This window comes from Orbicella franksi, chromosome 2 (genome assembly GCF_964199315.1).
Source record: "Orbicella franksi chromosome 2, jaOrbFran1.1, whole genome shotgun sequence".
Lineage (NCBI taxonomy): Eukaryota > Metazoa > Cnidaria > Anthozoa > Scleractinia > Merulinidae > Orbicella > Orbicella franksi.
In genome coordinates this window covers 2,610,247-2,629,435 of record NC_138146.1, presented here as the reverse complement: position 1 = coordinate 2,629,435, position 19,189 = coordinate 2,610,247, and the positions used below count along the sequence as shown (strand labels likewise).

Sequence of the window (19,189 nt, the reverse complement as noted above, 5' to 3'; positions counted from 1 at the left end):
AACCAGAAAAATAAGTACAGATTTCCAACAAACTTCGGACGTATTTCGATCAAGCGTCGCAAGAACTATGGAAATTGTCCAAACCTACATCCGATATCACTGTATAGGGAAAATTTACAAGCCATTACCCAATTTTCGTGAGTCGGGGTGGTGAAATTTTCTCTCATTAGCAAGCAAACTGTCATCTGCTCTTATTTGATCGTGGTTAAAAAACATCTGCCAAGTAGACAAGAACATGCCCGTGATTAACATAATTTCCCCCAAATAAATGACGCTGTATTTTTTTTACTTTCTTGTTAAATTTTTAACAAAATTTTGTGACATAAGAAAGCGACGTGGAGCGAGCCACGGACTAATGAGAGGGTTTTTTTTCCTTCTGGTGATATTGGCATTAAAATGGTGTAATTTAGGATTTCGCTTTCACGCAACGATGAAAGCAATATTTTTTGATGACGTTCTTTGTCCGAAATCCACCAATCAGAGGATATTTAATTACAATAGACTTTTGTTCAATTATTTCCCCTGACAACTGGACTGCATAATTGAGATCAAATGTGTCTCACTTGTCTGCGAGAACAATGGTCGGTGGTCGAGAGCTTTGTCAGGAACTTCCGCCATCTAACGCCTTTCGGCGTTCTTTCAATTCCTGGCATTCTATTGGCTCCCGGTGGAACAAAGCGCCCCACACGCTGAATAGCCCAAACGAAAACAGATATTGTTCCATTCGGCATTGTTCAAAGACGGCTTGGATTTCTATCATTTGTTTCCACTCCAGTGTTGAAAATTCACCTTTGGACCACCAAGAAGGCCCGGGCTTGAAGATTTTCGCCCGAAATTCGAGCTCGGCATTTTGTAGAACTCGCGCGTTTTCCGCTTCGTCACGTGTTTCCTTTCCATCACGTGATTGCAAGAAATGTCATTTCTCTGCCAGTGATATTAGTTGTGATCAACTCAACAATGGCCACGGTTGCGAGTGGAATCAATAACGCGATCCCAAACGGAGCCGAGCTCGGGGAAGTGAAAATAGAAAAGGTTGAACAGATCAAAACGAGTGATCAGAACTTTAACTGGAAAATAACGACGACAGCGCCGAATTATGTCGACGCTAATACCATCCATGCGACGACAACCGTAACAGAAAACACAGCTACTGAAAACACTGTTGTAGCAGAATGTCCGCAAATCGATGCTGCTGCCACTTTTAAGCTTGCTGGTCTGCCAATGAAGACGCAAATTATGCCAGGTCCGTATTCGGAAGTTCAGCTACCGAAAAAGGAAAATCACGTTAAGCGGCCGATGAATTCGTTCATGGTTTGGGCGCAATCGGCGAGGAGAAAACTTGCCGAGCAGTACCCTCATGTGCATAACGCCGAATTAAGCAAAATGTTGGGAAAACTTTGGCGAATGCTTCCTGCCGCCGAGAAACAACCATACGTAGACGAGGCGGCTAGGTTAGACAAAAGACACAAGGAGGAATTCCCTGATTATAAATATCGACCGAGGAGAAAGCAAAAACCGATGAAACGTCCGTATGTTCAAACGAGAGTTGCTGTGACACCCGGGTGGGCTGGTGGACAAACGCAGACACCAATAGCAATGAATGGGACGGCAACAATCGCGGCTCAGAACGGCACATTTCCAGCGACAGTTTTAACACAAAATTCTCAAGTGGCTCAGGTTTTTCCTCAAGGAATACAGTCCGTTCAGGCGGTTAATACCGCGGGGGCTGTCACTTACGCCCCCATCGGCAGTGTCGGGTACGTTCCAACGACTCCTATACCTGGAGGAAGTATGATTTTACGACCAACGTTCGTTACAACTGCTGCAGTAACGAATCCAACATCGATCCAACCAGCAGCCTCTGTATCTGCCGTGCAAGCGGTGAGAACCACCGTGGCAACGACATTTGCGACTCCCAGTTATGCTATTCCGTTAGCGCAGTACGCTGGTGCCCCGATTATCGTATCGAGTAGTAATCTGGTTAACGCCACGGAAAATACAAACAACATGGCTACAGAGAAAGGTACGGAAAATAGCGCTCTAACAACCATAAACATTCCCGCTCCGATAGCTGCGCCACTCAACAGTAATTTCGCGGCTGTTTCGGCCGCAGGACTAATAGCGTCGAATTCGGATGCTATCCAGCCTAAAAGCACGGAAAATCAACATGTGATGGAAGGAAATTCGGTCCTCACTGTTCCAGTGACGAGAAGCGAGGGTGAAAACCAAGTTGAGGCGCCATCCACGGATCATCCACAAAGTATTGAAGTCAAAACAGCTGAAGGATGTCGTATTTAACCTAGGATTACTCTTCGCTTTGCAAATTTCGGTAGGCCATAGAACTCAACTCGCGTTTTAAGTTTTGTTTATTTATTTACTCTTAGAAGTTTGTAACAAGGCATTCTTCGAAAGATCTCTTCCAAGCACGGCAGTACACTCGATTCGTATGTATTTGTGATTGTTTTCCTTTCTTGTCCCACTATTGGAAATTCAGTGCACGTGTTTGTGTCTAGTATTGTGTACGCAGATGTTGTACAGTTACATAAAAGGGCTGCAATTTTCGGCCACTAACGATTGTCCTTACAAAATGGGTTTATTATGTTTTTGCCCAATGTTCTTCACACGTCATCGCTTCTTCTTTTGTACAGAGCTTTTATACAATAATGTTTTCGCGGTATTTCTATTGTTCTGGTTTCAGCGCGGTAGACTTCAATTCAAAAGATTTTTAATTATATGAGAGATTAACAATTGTGTTATGTTTGTTTCGTTTTCCAGAATGTTGAGCGCTCGCTGAAGTTTTCCAACGGACTATTCTAATTATGCCTGCGATTTTTACACGCCTTCCGAACGCAAGGTGTGTCTTACTTCGAGCAACTTCGAATGCCGACTTTTTTGGAGCGATTAAATGTTCGAATCACAAGAGGGCCGTTTCTCTGTATACGCAGTTTTAACGCACAAACATTGATCAGGCTTTGTCGGTTTTGCGTATTTATTGTCCAGGACGAACACCGCAATTGCTATTTATTTTATTGCAGTAGGAATATTTGTCAGTGGATAAAAGATATTACGAAATTGCGTGTTTAAAACAATCTATATTGTCGTGCGATTCTTAGAAAAAAACCATTACAAAGACAAAAGTGCTTGAATGGTTTCCCAAGCCATTGTTCCTTAGAGCATTTGAATGGGTTATATTGTTTGATTTGACAAGACTCTATGTACTATACAAAGGCTATTCATGAAAGCAAAACTGTGTAACGATTATTTAAACTTGAGTTTGACAAAAAGTCTAGTGAGTGTTTCACTTCACTTGCAATTAAATTCTCGAACAGATATGAAAATTAAAGATCTGAGATACTATGTTTTGAAATGTTTAAGGTAACTAGGTTGTTGCTAGGTATTTAAATCCAGTTTGCATGCTGCAATAATTTCAGTTTTATCTAGAATTTGAATAATAGGTATATTTGAGCTTTGATCTTTAAATTCCTGAATTTTTTGATTGTGTGAGGGACATTGGGCAAAACATACTAAGAAATGGTGTAGTGATCTGGTTTTTTGTTTCGTTCTGATAGAAATGGTTGTTCATAATTTTAATTAGAACACAAGTGGCAGGAGGTGTACATGCAGAAGCTTTGGGTCAAATGTTATCAAATTTTTGGTGTTGATCTTGCAAAATTCAGCTGTGCATGGTAGTGGAAATTTTGCCCGATTCAATTCAGTTTAGAACTGTACCAGATAAGAGATCTTCACTTGGTTTAGAACAGTCACTTTCATTGTCATATGACAGTGGATTTTCTGTGACTCAAAGTTCACAACTAGAACAGAGCTAAACTCCAAAACTTTGTTTAGCATGCTTACCTTGTAACTTTTCCCCAGAAATAAAGCATCTTCCTTAAAATTTCACAAATTGACAATCACTTCTCAGTGAATTATTTTTTTTGCAAAGTACATGTTACATTCTTCTCGTTCACCCTGCAGATAAGCAAATTATTACTTAACCGGAAAAATGTAAACATTTAATAACTGCGTGTGTTTTGTCGAAAGTATAAATGTTCTTTTCATCCTAAATTCAGCAGTGTATTTATGGTATAACAACATGTTCATCTTTTGAGAACAACGCTTTTTAACCTTGTGTGTCTATTATCAATTTAAAAAAGTGCTCTGCTCAATAGATTTGCGCAGAGCCAATTGTGCTATTTAAATGTAGTTTATATTAGTGTTTTTACCAGCCTATGTTGACGATCCTTATTTGGGATAATATACCTGTTGTTGTGATGCTTGTTTGCAGTCATTCAGTATCTGAGGTTGAGATCAAGTTTAGAGCAAAAAAAAAAAAAAAAAAACCAAAGGTTTTTAACTACAACATTAAATATTATTGAGCTTTTGTGATGTCACAAAACTTTGGAAGCAGTATCATAATTTCAACTTGCTCGCTACAATAATTCATTATTAACATTTCTACATAATGAGTCACTAGTTGTTATATAATTTGGCAGGCGGTCATTTTGTTACATAAAGTAGCTTGGACAGTGACCACCAAGTAATGGGGCAGCATTTAAGTTTCTTACATGAAGGCAAAGAAAGAAGATAGGGTGAATGTTTACATTCTGAATGGAGTAATCACCGAGAAATTGAGGCAAAAAAATTAATAAATTAGTTGCTGCATGGATATAGCGTTGACCAGATTGTTATGAAATAAGACTGGTTATTTACTTAAGAGGTCCATGTTCTTTAGATTGCCAATTTATTTCTTAGCAATTTTTGTTGATGATTGGATTAGAAAACACATGATGTTCAGGGAACATTTTTGTTGGCCTCAGTTGGAAGGGCTGTACCATCAAGCTTATCGCATTTTCCACGAAGCTTGTATACCATTAGTTTTATTTGTAAAGGGGATGATATTAAGTAATGAAATTTTAAGGACTGGTAATGACTTAAGTATATAAGTAGAAGGTTATTTAACTAAAATCATTTTGGCAGACAAAAAATAGTTGACAAAAAGACAAAATTTATAGATAATTTGAGTATACACAAATGTTCATAACCCACAAAGATATTTAGACTTTTAATATTACCACATATAGTTGATTTTACCATTTCAAATTAGAAAATAAAGTGTTCATGTTATAAATCAATTAACTAAAATAACATAGAACAATCATAGCTCAACTGACTAGGGAGAAGATTTTTACTGTTTGTAAGATATTATATTATGCCCTTAGTTACTGTGTAACTGTAAAAGTAATCACCAGTAACTTGAGATTAATGTGAAATAATTATTGTAAAGATTGTATTTGACTGTTTTGTGAATGCTTTTGGACCAAGTTTTATCCATTGTGAAGTAATTCAGTGTGATTAATTTAATTGCCAGAAAGGAGACTCGTGCACAGAGCTTTAGAGTGCATTAGACATTGTTTAGAATGATAAACAAAAGAAAGACCACAATACTGTAGAAATGAAACGTGTTTTCAACAACGATTTTCTTTGTGCAAACCCATGCAGCATTTGACATTTATAGTTCAGTCCAAGTGTTCTTGCCATGTATTCACCTCTGATCTCAACTCAAGAAGCTTAATAAAAACATTGCTTGATTGAAGGACTTAGTAACAGTTGGATTTTGTAGAACAGCAATACCAATGACAGCAGCCACAATGAAGTGAGGTTCGTTGTAAAATAATAATTCCTACAGTTCTTTTATGAATGTGAATACTAATAGTTTTGAACAAAACTTGCACACTCTGTGCTGCATACGTTGTTTTGATATGGATTTGTTTTGCTTCTTGGCAAGGCATGGTTTATTGCTACAGTGACCAAAGAGATCAAGGGAAAGATTGAGATTAAATTAAACTTGATTCAGTCACAAGACAAATGAAGTTCCCTTTTTTTATTGATCAATACTATGTTGTGGCCTTCCTTTGATGCGGGGTTTGTAATAGTAGCTGGCTCTGCATACATTCATTGTTAACCAGAGAAATTATTTAATTGTAGTGGTTTTTTTATCCAGAAATAAAATTTAAAAACATCCTGAATAACATTATGGAGTGTTCATATGAAAGTGTACACAATCATAACCTGCCATTTCTCACAATACATATTCTGTTTTAGAAAAATAACGTTCATCCAAAGAAAATGATGACCAGAGCTACTTCCGATAACTATTGGTAGCTGTAGCAGGATTTTTCTTCTCATAGAGTGATGAAATGTGAAGGTTTTGTGTGACAGATTCAACAAAGTCAGGGTTGTCAGATAAGTAGGCTTTCACCATACTCTCTACAGCTGCTCTTTCCACCTGTTCACTAAGACTGATAAGTTTTCAACAAATTTGGCTTCATAAAAAAGAAAGAAAACATCGCTGAGATCACAATGACCTGAGTTTCTTCCAGCCTTTAGTGTTACAATATTGATTTTTCCTGACTTTTCTTCAACATATCAACTTTCCCAGACATTGAAGTTTTTTCCTCCTGACCATTTCCTGATCTGCGGCAACCCTGAAATGGTTAAAATGGCAATATTAAAGCAATACCCACAGGAAAACGTAGCTAATCAAAACATGCTGGGCAAGAAAAGGGATCCAGGAGCTTGCCACTGTTTTGTCCATTACACTTTGGGACAACCCTCTCAAAACAGCTAAACTAAAACATACCAAATTATCACCTAAATTGCCTGAAATGAGGGTGAAACTACAGACATACAAGCTTTTTCAAAGTCTCTCTAATAATAAATATGATAATAAAAATCATCATCATCATCATCGTAGTAATAGAGATAATTATTATCTCCGGTAGACTGATTTTGTAGAAAAGGTCATGCAAAGCAGACCAGAATAGCACTTTCAAATTTGCTGACAGTACATCGTCAAGCTGTCAGTGGTAACCACAATTCCTTCTTGCACTGGTAATTTCATGCTTAGCATACCATACCAACATACGTGCATGTCGGTAGTATATAGGGATCAATGGTGAAAAATCTCACATTAAACCAAACGTTAAGTAATTTCAATTTAATAATTTGTAATTTGACAGCTCTCATACAATATTACTACAGAACTATTAATTATTAATATTACATTTTAAAAACTTTGTTATTGATTGTCTGTAGCTAGCCTTGTATAGTAGTTTACAACAAGTAGTGCAGGCTGCTGAACTGTGCAGATGTATTGCTGTGTAAATATGGGAGGTGGCTTTCCTCCACAAGTGAACACAGGTAACATTGTTTAAAATATGATTGGTGCATTTTCTTGTCAAATGTTGATATTGCCTCTCAATTATAATTGAAGGAAATAACTGCACGTAAACAGGTCTAAATTTAAAACAATGGCAACAGTATTTTGACAAGTCTTGTACTTGAACACTGATAAAATTTGTGCATGTAGCACTTTGAGTATCATTCCTTAAAGTATGGGACATACTGAAAAATATATTAACTAGTGTATCACCACCAAAACTATGCCATCATCTGTGCACATAATACAGTAACTGTAGTCTGCTCCCAGCCTCTCATCGTTGGTGGCACAAGCAATGCCATCGGTGAACAAAGCAAGAGTTCATCTCTCTCACATTTTGCTCATTGACTTTGCTCCTGCCACAATGTACGAGAGCCTGCTCGCAGGCTAATAATACTGCTGATATGCAGGCTAAGGCAACAGCTGATGCAGCTACCATAATCCTCAATGAGTTGTCAGTGTTCCTATTGGAAATTCTGAATTTTATGGTAGTTTTGATGGAATCTTCAAATTTCCTCTGACTATTGCTTCAATTCGTAGTTCCCAAGAAAGTACATAACATCACTTTGGAAGTAGCTGGTGCTTGTAGTAAGCTATCAGCACTAATTGAAAGGAATGTCACAGCTCTCTTAGCCTCTAACACTGGTGTCCTATAGTGATAGCTCTTAGCTACAAACATAATTTATCAATTGACTATCACAATAATACTATCCAGTTCACCTCTCTCTGGGTAAGAAATAATTAATAAATTCCATTTTATTTAATGATGCCTAATTTTTGGCCTTTTTTGCTGTCCATAATTAATGCAATCAAATGATTGCTTAATAAACTTCATATCATGGTGATGATTTATATACAACAAATAAGTTAAATACCAACAAGAAATATATTACTAGCATGTAAAACAATTTTATAACGGCCTCAACTCCAAAGCAGTAAGTGCATGTAAAATAAGTTAAGAGAAAAACTTCCAGTCTTCAGAATAAATAAATCCACTTCACAAGGAAACTTCAAAATACCCTGTACAACAAAAGACGGATTCTTCGCAAAACAATTTGCTGACCACAGCTATGTATGAGCTGAGCGGAGAACAGTAAAAACCTGCGCATATTTCATGTTGGAAAAATTTTGTCCACGTGACTCGTCTCCCACAAGAAACTGCCTAAAAATCGTAGTTAAACTCAGTGCCTTACGCATTACAACTAGTAATTATCATGTTAAAATTTATAAATTGATTTGCAGACGCGGACTAAATTAATCATTGGTTCACATTAAATATCCCTAGAGGATCACTTCATTTCTTGCACTTTCAAGCAGAACGGCAATAAGCCTCTCTTTGATTTCCCTCCTCGCAGACGTAGATCCAGCCACTTTTGCCTGTTGGGAATTGTCTTGTCATTCAAAACATCAATGTCATATCCGTCAATATCCACGCCTGATAATGACGACAATACAGAGCTGCTGCTCATTGTGCTGACATTTGATTCCAGCTCTTCATCATAATCTTCTGGAGTCTGCTTCTTTTTTCTTGGTTGCAACATCAGCAGACGAACAGCACCGTCAAGGTGCCGAAACACATCCAAGTTCAAGAGGTGTGATTGGATCTCAGGAGAGAGATTATTTGATTCAGAGGCAAGCCAAACTTTGATGTAACCAAAGTCTAAACTAAGCTGCTGGGCACCATAAAAACTGTGGAATAACAAAAAAATTACGGTTACTTCCTGAATATGCTGTCACATTAACAAAGACCATTGACAAGGGTAATGTTTAATGAAACACTGACTGCGTGGTAATTGAATGAATAATTGCAGAACCCAAAAATGGAAATGCCCACTTAGATGAATTGTCTGAAAATACGAATTTCCAACCTAGCTGAAATGTTTCCTTACAGGAGATGTCTACTTAAGGAAGAAGTCTGCTAAAACATGTAGGAGGTGCTCATTTAAGAGATCAGAGGTATCTGCTTATAGAAAGTATCCTCTTTGTAGAGATTTCTGTTAACAGGAGGATTCTACTTAGTGGAGGTGTCCATTTTCTAACAGGAGGTGCTGACCTACTTGAAGGTGTCCATTTGGAGGAGTTTCACTTAGGAAAGGTGTTTCCTTAAAGTGGGAGAGGTGTCTACTTACAGGAGGTGTCCACTAAGGGGAGGTGTCTGCCCATAGGAGGTGGCCACTTAGGAGATGTGCATGCATACTGGAGGTGTCTTAGTTAAGGTTTCTGCTTAGGTGAAGTGCTTAATAAGGGAAGAACAGTGTTTTAGTTCAGGAGTCCACTGAGGGAAGGTTTCAGCTAGACTGCACTTTTACCTAAAAACAATTTCTTGCTTAAGAATCCAGTCACTCCATGCCTCCATCATAGTATCTATGACAAGCGTCAGCACATTCAGTCGATTTTCTTCCGGTAATCCTTGTGAGCTGTCCACTACTGGTTCCAAAATCTGAAACACTGCATGTTCTGCATAAGAGTTACGTTGGTGAGGTACTCCTGTAACAATAAGCAAGTACACATTAAGAGACTGATGGCTGAAAATTCCCTTGAACCATGTCTGGAGCAAAAATAAGACACTAAAAGAAAATGAATGGCTAGCTCCATGAGGGGGCAAGATGAACCAAATCCTGTGCTGTGATTGGCTATCCGAGCGGGCAAGATGGCTCTAGTTTGTCTTCTTGGGATGACACATTATGTTCTGAAAATAAAATTGTTCTCTATGCCATTATAATAAATCCTTTACTGATCAGGCTTGTTCAGTCAAGATGGCTGGAATTTATTGGCCTCATTAGGTGTTTATGGTCTTTGACTCCATAAACACAAAAAAAGAACTTGGCCATCTTGACCTTACAAATGGTCAATAACCCATATGTAAGATGCAGGACAAGAGTTAAAAAAAGGCTGAGCTTTTGTCTTTAGTGTGAGTAAAATTTGGTTCTCCCAGGTTGATGGTTGCCATAGTGCTAAAAGGCATCCAGCTGCACAGCAGTGTTAATTATATTTTAGTAATACAAATTTCATTGTACCTGAATGGCGACTCTTTTTCCAACTCTTTCCAACTGGCATAGCCTCCTGAAAGAACTCTGTTGACATTTTTGTCAAATCTTTTGACAGAAGAACCCATGACTTCTTCAGCATTCCCTAATGAAAGAAAGAGTATCATCAGTTTCTTAAGACATGGCAAACTGCTGATCTAGAGTTGAAACTGCTAACTATTGGGAAATGGCAGTGCCTCTGAAATTGGTTTTAGAGTTTGTGTTTCAGCTTCCAGCAAACCGTCCCACGCGGTCCATTTTGTCAAGATGCAAAAGTTCGCTTGTAGTAGTTTTGGCTACAAATGAGAAACTTCCACACGTAGTTGTCATGACATGTAGTCACTAACGAAGTTGTCAACAGGTTATTACAACATCCAGACTATTCAAAATCATTTGAATGTTCACTTAGTAAGCACACAATAATAAATTATGAGTAAAGCGTAAAGTGTACGTAAAGTCAGGGAACGTTCTTTGGCTACCAACCTCAAAGCTGTTTCTTTGTTCCTGTAAACGACCATAGTGCACTGAAAGAGAGTTCCAACTGTTACTGTCATCTTGAACAACACACAACGTTTGGACAAGGAGTAATGCCTTCTTGACTGATTCCAGAAAAATAGGCAAGTCCCACTGCATGAGTAACAAGAACTGCTCTAAGGACCAGGATGCTAAAAACTGATGCATCTTTGTGTCAAACCAGTTTAGACTGAAAGACAGTAGTGCATGAAGACGGCAAAGACTTGGCAAAAGTGATAATGTTAGTGTTTTAGGAACTCTGTTGGAATGAAGTTCCGGCTGATTGGATGATCGTTTCCAATAACCTGCCATTTCAAAGATGCTGTCTAGGGGGTCAAACAAACTGATCAACTGCTGTATTGTCCGTGTGCCTGGGACTCCTACTGTAAGGTCACTGTCCATGCGGCATCTGTCATTCAGTGATGTTCCAAGAACATTGCAAAAAGCTGGTGGAGAAAAAGAAAGAGCCATGGTCAATTTGAAGGATCAGATTAAAAAATGGATTGCACGCTCTACTTCACCCTCCCACCTACAACCAGAGTCTGAAAAACATTATTATCATTAAGCGATAGCTTTGAAGTTGTCCTTCAATAGCATTTTGGATGATTAAATAGACAATACGATTGAGGCCTTGAGATACTGTATTTCTTTTTATTACAAGCTTTTGCCAATCTACAGCATTGTCAAGGAATGTAAAGAAACCATTCCACTGTCCTTGATATAAAAAGCAGTGTAGGTGACACAAATAATTAGAACATATAATGAAGACAATGAGTTGTCCAAATGTGCCAATGGTAACACACAATAACAAAGAAATCCCTAATGAGTAGCAGTGAGAGCAAAAGATCTAAGCAGTCTTCCCAAGAAGAACATGTTGAACTCAGAGACCTTTTATTAACTCATCAGACTGCTTAGATCTTAGTGATTTCTATATTATTAAAATTGTTCGTTACCGTCACAACATTTGCACAACTTATTGTCCTTATTATATGTAATTTCTGATTATTTGTGTCACCTACACCATTTTTTTATGTCATTCACAGTTTAATATACAGTACACAAGTATTCTTTACATTCCATGACAATACCAAAGATCGGTAAAAGCTCGCAGTCAAAAGATTTCAGTCAAAAGATTTCCTTTTTCTCCTGATCACCACTGCGAAAAATTATCTTTGCAGCTGTTTTCGTTAATTTTCAATTGTATGATTTTTCAAAGTTTGTAAAATTGCCCTTTTCCATGTTCACGACTGAGGAATAGCGGAGAATAGGACGAGTTGGCTTCTGATGTCATTTCAGGAATAACTTACATTATTTTGTTTCTGAGAAGAATATATGTGAACATGCAATAGTGTGTCAAAATCATTGCAGAATGAGAGCTAGATGTGTTGTTGGAGGCTGTAGCAATACAGGATGCGTAGGGTAGAGTATTCCTCTTCATTCAATATCTCTATCTTGATGAAACTCAACCAGAAACAAGAAAAAGACCAAAGAAGTGGGCTGATCTGTGTGAAGCTAAAGCCGGGGAGCCATCGAGGATTTCCTCCATCTCGGGTTTGCCGCTACTGTAACAACCTAGAGATTTTCATGGCCTGTGTATTCTTCTGTTACCTCACGTTTGGATATTGTTTGCCGACATCTCTGCTTATCTCTTAATTATTTTAAAACTATTTTCAATCATTGATCTGGAGGAGTAAGCAGAAGTGGACTCCAACTGCATCGCATTTTAACTTGTATTTCGGGGGAAATTAATGTTTGAATCTAAAAGTGTTTTGACACTCCGAAATCTGCATGTTCCATTAAGTCAAATTTACCAACTCTTCGTGTTCATTGACATCACAATAACTCTTTGAGAGCTGTAAGTTAACTCTTCAACCATTGACTCTTCAGCCATTATTTGTACCTTTATAACCCAAATGGACTGGCAAATTGTCGATCCTGGCCTAAATTACAACACCACAATCTCCACTGGCAACCCGCACTTCGAATGGAAAAAAATATATACATCGCAGCCATCCAAATCGTAGCTAGACTTTGAATTGTAATGCTACATGATACAGTTCTTTCACTTAAAAAGCTTGTCCAGTTGTGTTAAAATATGAATCACAAGCAACCCAAAAATGTTTTGACAACCCTCGAAGTTCAATCAAAAGTCTCTTGAGTGTTTTAGCCTGGTTCCCGAAGTGACGTCACTAGTAGCCTGACCCAGATCCCACTTTGTGCAGTCGTGAACATAGAATTTACATGTTCAAGTGCCTGTAAAAACACAGGGATTTTATCAATTGAGAGAATTTTTTCACTGAAGTAATCAGGGAAACTAGGAGATTTTCTTAAAAGAAAAAAATGAAATCATTCATTTTTCAATGCTTTTAGGCAAACAGCCTTCCCTGCTTTTGCAGCAAAATGTTTTGACAGGAGAAAGGAAGACTCCACACACAGGCATTGTAAGCAGAAATGTCTCACCTGAATCCCAGCTTGATGCAGAAGCCATACAATGGAGGTAACAGCTGACAGCTTGAAGGGAACTGGCACCAGCTGGTGGCAAACAGCCTACAAACATTAAGTACATTTTAAAAATCTTCCTTTGTCTAGTCTACTTTGTTGGCCTTGCGACCCTTTACACTATTCACTTAGCAAAGACAAAACTTATTCCAAGTCTCTTGGCAGCCACACAAAGATTAAATCGTAAAGAGTTTGTCCAGCAAAAGGTATCATATTAAAGGGGAAAGAAGAAATCGATTTGAGAAGTACATGTACTAAAATTAATTTATAGCTTTGGCCACCTGCCATTTGAGGTATGAGCAGCAAGAAATTTTATTTTCAAAAATCCCACACATTGAATATGTGACGCTATTTTGTTCTCTCTTGCTAGGTTAGTTGTTAGCAATTAGCAGATTTTATTAGTCAGTCAAATAAATTTCAAAGTTAATTTAACTCGGACAGAAACTGGTCTTTCGGTAGTTTATATGCTGCTCGGAAATATGATATTCTGAAAGAATTCTTTGTGAAAGCTCTCAGATCTTTCAGAAATAGGAGATTGTTGACACATTTTAACCCTTTAACTGCTAGAAGGACATAGGACATGATCCTGTAGATATCAGATTACTCATATGCTTGAATGATGCACAGGTACTCACTGCATCTTAAGTTACAGTTACCATGTGAACACTAACACACATCAAGAAAACAATCAATCTTCTAAGAGCCTACTAGAGACTGAATAAATTTGGTGGCGTGTACGTGAGAACATTTTTTTTTTTCATTTCCTTTCATACACCATCTGCCGTCTTGGATGGCACCTGCTTCTCCCAGCTAAATTTTGTAAAAATCTAAATTTGTACTTTTTTATATTTCGACTGAGTGCGTAATAATAATTATGTAGATGAACAGTAAACAACAACCCAGAAAGAATCTGGGAAGAATCTGGTGATAAAGTACATTTCTTGATCAGAAAATGATGAAGATTAATATGTGACTGTATGAAGGTTCCGATCATGATGCGATAAACGTCTTTGAAAAGAAAGCACATGGTGATGATTGCTATAGATAGGAATCAGTTGCATGTACTGTCCAGAATTGTAGAATGGTCACTTTTCAACTCTCATTCATTTGCCTTCTGCAGCTAAAGATTGTTTAGAAAATAAATTAACCCAACTAATGTAGGGATAAAAAATGAACTGCATAGAAAGAGTTATTATCAGACTCACTTTATGTACATGTGCGTCCCCACTCCAGCTCCCTGTTCCCGTACAGCAAAAATATACCCAGGCTAATTTAAAATTTGGTCTAGATACCAGTTAAGAGTTAATATGTACACAAAATTGAATCCTACAGTTCGGGGCTTAAAAATACATGAATTCCATCTTGCCCTTGGGACAAGTAGCTCTCAAATTTTGTTCGCCCTGGGCAAGTCGTAGTTGGTTCTTTTAATGATATCTTAACAGACAACTTGCCTGATCCCTTGCCCATCGGGCAAGGAAGAATGAAAAGCTACTTGCCCAAGCAGAGGAAAAATCTACTTGTTCTGGATAGCACTATTTTTGAACCCTGCAGTTGTTAACCAAATCAAGGTACCATAATTTTAACCTAGATCAGGTTTTCTTTATTTAACAGCAGGGAGAAGGAGAAAAAAAGAACGCTTGATACAATTACTTCACGAGTTGCCTGCGTGTAGTCCAGAATCTGGCCTTTTTTCTGATTGGTCATAAAACAAAAGAGTCTTTAAGCCTGCCTTTCTGATTGGTTACGCGATTGGATATTTGACTTCCGGTGCAATTTCAAACACGAAGCCTGGCACTGGCCACAGAGATGGATATACTTGCATACAGCGAATTGTCAGCCTAGTAAAATCTAATTGGCTCACATTTATGGCATGACACAAAATAACATCGTTGTTGACAGGTAAGAATCGAAGGGGCGGCAGATGACTCATGAAGTAAATGTATCAGGTGTTCTTTTTTCTTCTTCCCCTGTTTGCCAAAAAATATATAAAAAGTACACCTGATCACAGGCTAAGGTAGTTTTCTCTGCAGTGGTAGCATGTATAATGATATTAATAACCATACATAGCAGCCAAACACATGCAAGAACAAAATCTATACAAAATATCATAAACAGTATTTCACAATTCCTACTTGTGATAAGTTTATTAGCCTGGATAAATTCTAGAAAGCCTGAAACAGTTTTTTTTTTTTTTTAACTTCAAGTCTAATATTTTGTGTTATTTAGTTACAGACTGTGAATTCAGCTGTTTAGTTTTGGGCTTGCTGATTTTAGTTTTTGAATGTGTAATTAAAATGAACATAATTATGTTTTTAGACAAAAGAAAAAGAACCACCAAAACGTCACAGTTTGAAAATATATAATTTTATGTTACACCAATTTTGAATGAAATCTCACAGATCATGTGGGAGTTGAAACAACTTACAGCACACATTTGTCATGAAACATTGGCATGTTATACAATCATTTCTTTCCTAGCATAAACAATCTAATTTTATGACTAGTCTTGACTTCAGATCAATCACACGAGCAGGTAAAAAAGACATGTCTCATTCACAATGAATCATCAAATTTTTCACCGACGATATTGCAACAAAATTTAAAAAGATCAGTGTTCAATATACATAAAGACATAAATACTGTTTGACTGAGCTTCTACAGTAATTCATTCACATTTTACACAATGCACATTTCTCCATGATCAGATATCAGAGACTTTGAAATTAGTTTCCCTTCAATACACCTGGCTCTAGGCAAACTACATCCAATTAGGGAAGAGTGATGAATTAGAATATGCGAGTTTAACTTTACATTTAAAATGTCCTATTTAAATCTGGAATTTACACGCAAAACTGGTACATTTAAGGGACTGCATAATTACCATCATATCAAAAAGAAAAATAGGAACAAACTTTGAACCTCAGAAATATCAGTCAATATTTTTTTCATAGATAGTGAAAAGACAATTATTACTGCATGAGGCATGTCCTCGAATGAGTTTAAACAGAAAAGAGGAGGAAATTCATTTTATGACACAACTTTCTGGGTATCAAAGCCGTTTTGGGTTGTCATGAAAAAATATGAAAGGACAAGCTGCAGAAATCACAATTTATGCAAAATACATATAAAATAATAATAAATTAAGATAATGGGGGCCTCAATGGCACTTCAAGGTTAGTTTCTCTGAAAAGAAAGGTAGCCTTGAGTGAATGTTAATTCACAATGAATGAAAGGGGTGATAAATTTAGCACAGAACAGCACAGTATTTGAGTTGGCTATTTACAATGCCAAAAATATCCTCGAATGACAAAAGCATAAAATGAAAGTGAACAAGTTTTCGTACAGATAAATGATATCTACCACTGCTGAAGAAAACCAATTGAAAGGAAGTGTACCTATAAACCAAACAGAAAATGCATTTTCTAGAAATGAAAGAATTCTGTTTTTCTAGAGGTCTGCAGAAAAGTGATATCATAAAAATACTTTTATTAATATCTCCTAAAATTTCAAAAAATTATATATTTTTATCTCTTTATATTTTGTGACCCAAGCTTAGAAACATATTTTTATTTGTTATTTACAACACTCCGACCTATTTTGCACAAATTGTGAGAATATTGTTTCTGTTTGTAGAAAAAAGCTTCTGAAGAGTATTTGGCCTCAGGCATACAGAGTTTCAGTAGTTTTCATTAGGGAGATATGCTACATAGATGGAAGACACTATACTCTATCAGACATTGTGTGGTAAAATATGTACCAAAACAAGCCGTAACGATGGCAGTCTGTGACTTAAGTACTTCAGCAAAATGTACAACTGCATATGTACTCACCAGACAAACGCAAAGACTCCATCATGCGCATAACAACTATCAGAAGGAAATCAGGCCACAGAAACAATGGGCCAATGAAAGCATCTCCTGAGCTGAAAGAAACTGGATTTTGCGACATCACGTTCAATAGTTCTTCACCAAAACTGCTCCAAAGCACACTGCTGTATTGAAAGTGTAACAGCTTGGTGGTTTCCGAATCTAGGGGTGCATGCCACTGAACACGCTTACTGAGCCTTGGAGACCCATGCCCTGGGGTGTGTCTAAGGATGCCATGGCCCTCCTGCTGTGACGAGGAACTACTGCACACCCCTCCCTCCTCAGTTCCTGATGCTGCCTCCTGTTCTGTACTTGCTGCTGCTCTTGACCTTGAGGTCGGTGACTGTAATGGTGGTAGCTGGATAACATTTTTTCTCTCTCCGCTGACATGACGGCCTAAAATAAGTGTTGTTGAGGTTGCAAGTTGTGATATTAAATTACTGAAAAATTTCTGTTCCTGTGAATCATACAATAACAATGGTGAATCGGGATCAAGTTTCAACAATGGGATATGGTTTCGGTTTAAAACCGACAGCACCCCATTCTTCAGTGTGCCTTCTAATCTCATATTGCCTCCTGTGCATACCACACCAAAGTCTTTCCACTCGAAGTTTGCGGCAAAGTCGTACTCTAACGTCCGTGATACCTCTTGATGTTCGCTAACGAATTTATGAACATTTCCGGCCAAAATTCTACAGCGTTCACTAGCCACGCCATTCAAAAGTTTGTTCAATGTCAGTAAATAAACATCACCAGTTGAGTTTCGAACAGCTGTGGACGAAAATACACTTGAATGATACTTCGACTGCAAAAAATCTCTTGCCTCGCTCAAACTTAGTAATTCCCTTCCATCGTTCTGAAAATTTGTAGCGTACTCAAAAAGACGATTGAAATCTTCAATTCCCTGGCAAACAGAGCTTAAATCTTGCTGACTCAAATCCCATTTACATTTCTCGGCCAGGCGCAACACACAAGATAGGATCGTTGAAATGAGGGACAAAGCAGTCCCTGCCAGCTGAGAGAGGGTTTTAGATACGATTTTCAAATCATCCCGCATGTCTGGTACACATTTTCCAAGCCACGGATCGGAGGAAATGAGTTCTGCTATAGCTACCCGGTACATACAGTGCAACTTGGCCGTGTGGCAAATGTCGTGGAATCGGTCCACTTTGAATGGAAACTCGCTTGGAATTGCTCTTTCACTCTCTAGGTAGGAGGTGTAGTTTTCCACAGCATCCTCTAGCTCTCTGACAAACTTGGCCGAAGCTTCAAGCCGCACTAAACACTCTCTTGCCAGTACAATCTTTGAACGATCAACTAATTTCTGACCGATATCACTGAAAATCTCGCAAAGAGCAACACCTTGTCCAAAATGGTTGAAGCCTCTGGAAGCATGCTGAAGTTTCAAGCACACATTACCAGTCTGATTCACGCTTTTAAACGCCTTCTGAAGCGTCCAAACATTCTTTCTGATGTCCGTTGGGGAGATTTGAGTAACAGAAAGTCTTTGAAAAGAGTTGTTGATTCCATCGTTGCTAGCGGCTGATGAAGACGGGCCGAAATTCATAGCACTTCAAGCTGGACTTCGCTGAACTGTTTTCTCCTTTCAGAGGCACAACAGCACAGAAGTAAAGGCATACTCTTAGTAATTGTCTTTCTCTGATAGGAATGACCTTATGAATTTGAAGCTACATAATCGATTGAAGCCTCTCTCCCTTCTGCTACCATCTTTGTTGATAACAGAAAGTTTTCGTATCCAGCTTTTGTCCGCGCGGTCAAACTCAGAGGAAGGAAAACTGAGAACTAGCAGATGTTAAAAAAAAAGCTTTTTTGAGTGTTTTTTTTAGCGCAATCCGCCCACGAAAAATTACCTGTCAGGCCAGACGTCCGAGCGTAAACAACAAAGTTAAATCCAGAGTTGAACCAACATGCACATTTTTAAAACAGCGCAGAAAAAAAAAAAAATCCCCCAAAAAATCCGTGAAACCAGTAATCAATATCATATCACTGCAGAGTATGTTCTTCCAGAAAAGCTGCTAAAAAAATAAATCGAAAGACTTAGCAAG

General features: G+C 37.9%; 2 protein-coding genes across 2 annotated transcripts; one reads left to right on the top strand and one right to left on the bottom strand.

Annotated features, from left to right (window-relative positions):
- Window positions 1–366: 366 nt before the first annotated feature.
- LOC145475916 (uncharacterized) lies at window positions 367–6,023 on the top strand. Its single transcript, XM_081455301.1, has 2 exons — window positions 367–2,329; window positions 2,776–6,023. Exon 1 carries the CDS (start codon window positions 958–960, stop codon window positions 2,296–2,298), a length of 1,341 nt encoding a protein of 446 aa, XP_081311427.1. The 5' UTR covers window positions 367–957; the 3' UTR covers window positions 2,299–2,329; window positions 2,776–6,023.
- An 85-nt stretch (window positions 6,024–6,108) lies between these two features.
- On the bottom strand, window positions 6,109–18,975 carry LOC145475900 (uncharacterized). Its single transcript, XM_081455299.1, has 6 exons — window positions 17,088–18,975; window positions 13,219–13,305; window positions 10,729–11,204; window positions 10,237–10,351; window positions 9,529–9,706; window positions 6,109–8,908 (listed from the first exon to the last, which is right to left on the bottom strand). The coding sequence occupies exons 1-6, from the start codon at window positions 18,688–18,690 to the stop codon at window positions 8,509–8,511; spliced, it is 2,859 nt and encodes a 952-aa protein (XP_081311425.1). The 5' UTR covers window positions 18,691–18,975; the 3' UTR covers window positions 6,109–8,508.
- Window positions 18,976–19,189: the final 214 nt, after the last annotated feature.

Excerpts from the sequence above, each read along its gene's own strand:
- LOC145475916 (XM_081455301.1), top strand. The coding sequence starts at position 958 with ATGGCCACGGTTGCGAGTGGAATCAATAACGCGATCCCAAACGGAGCC.
- LOC145475900 (XM_081455299.1), bottom strand. The coding sequence starts at position 18,690 with ATGAATTTCGGCCCGTCTTCATCAGCCGCTAGCAACGATGGAATCAAC. Across the intron at positions 11,205-13,218 it reads TGCATCAAGCTGGGATTCAG|CTTTTTGCAATGTTCTTGGA; the intron begins GTGAGACATTTC and ends TTTCTCCACCAG. Across the intron at positions 9,707-10,236 it reads GAAAAAGAGTCGCCATTCAG|GAGTACCTCACCAACGTAAC; the intron begins GTACAATGAAAT and ends TTATTGTTACAG.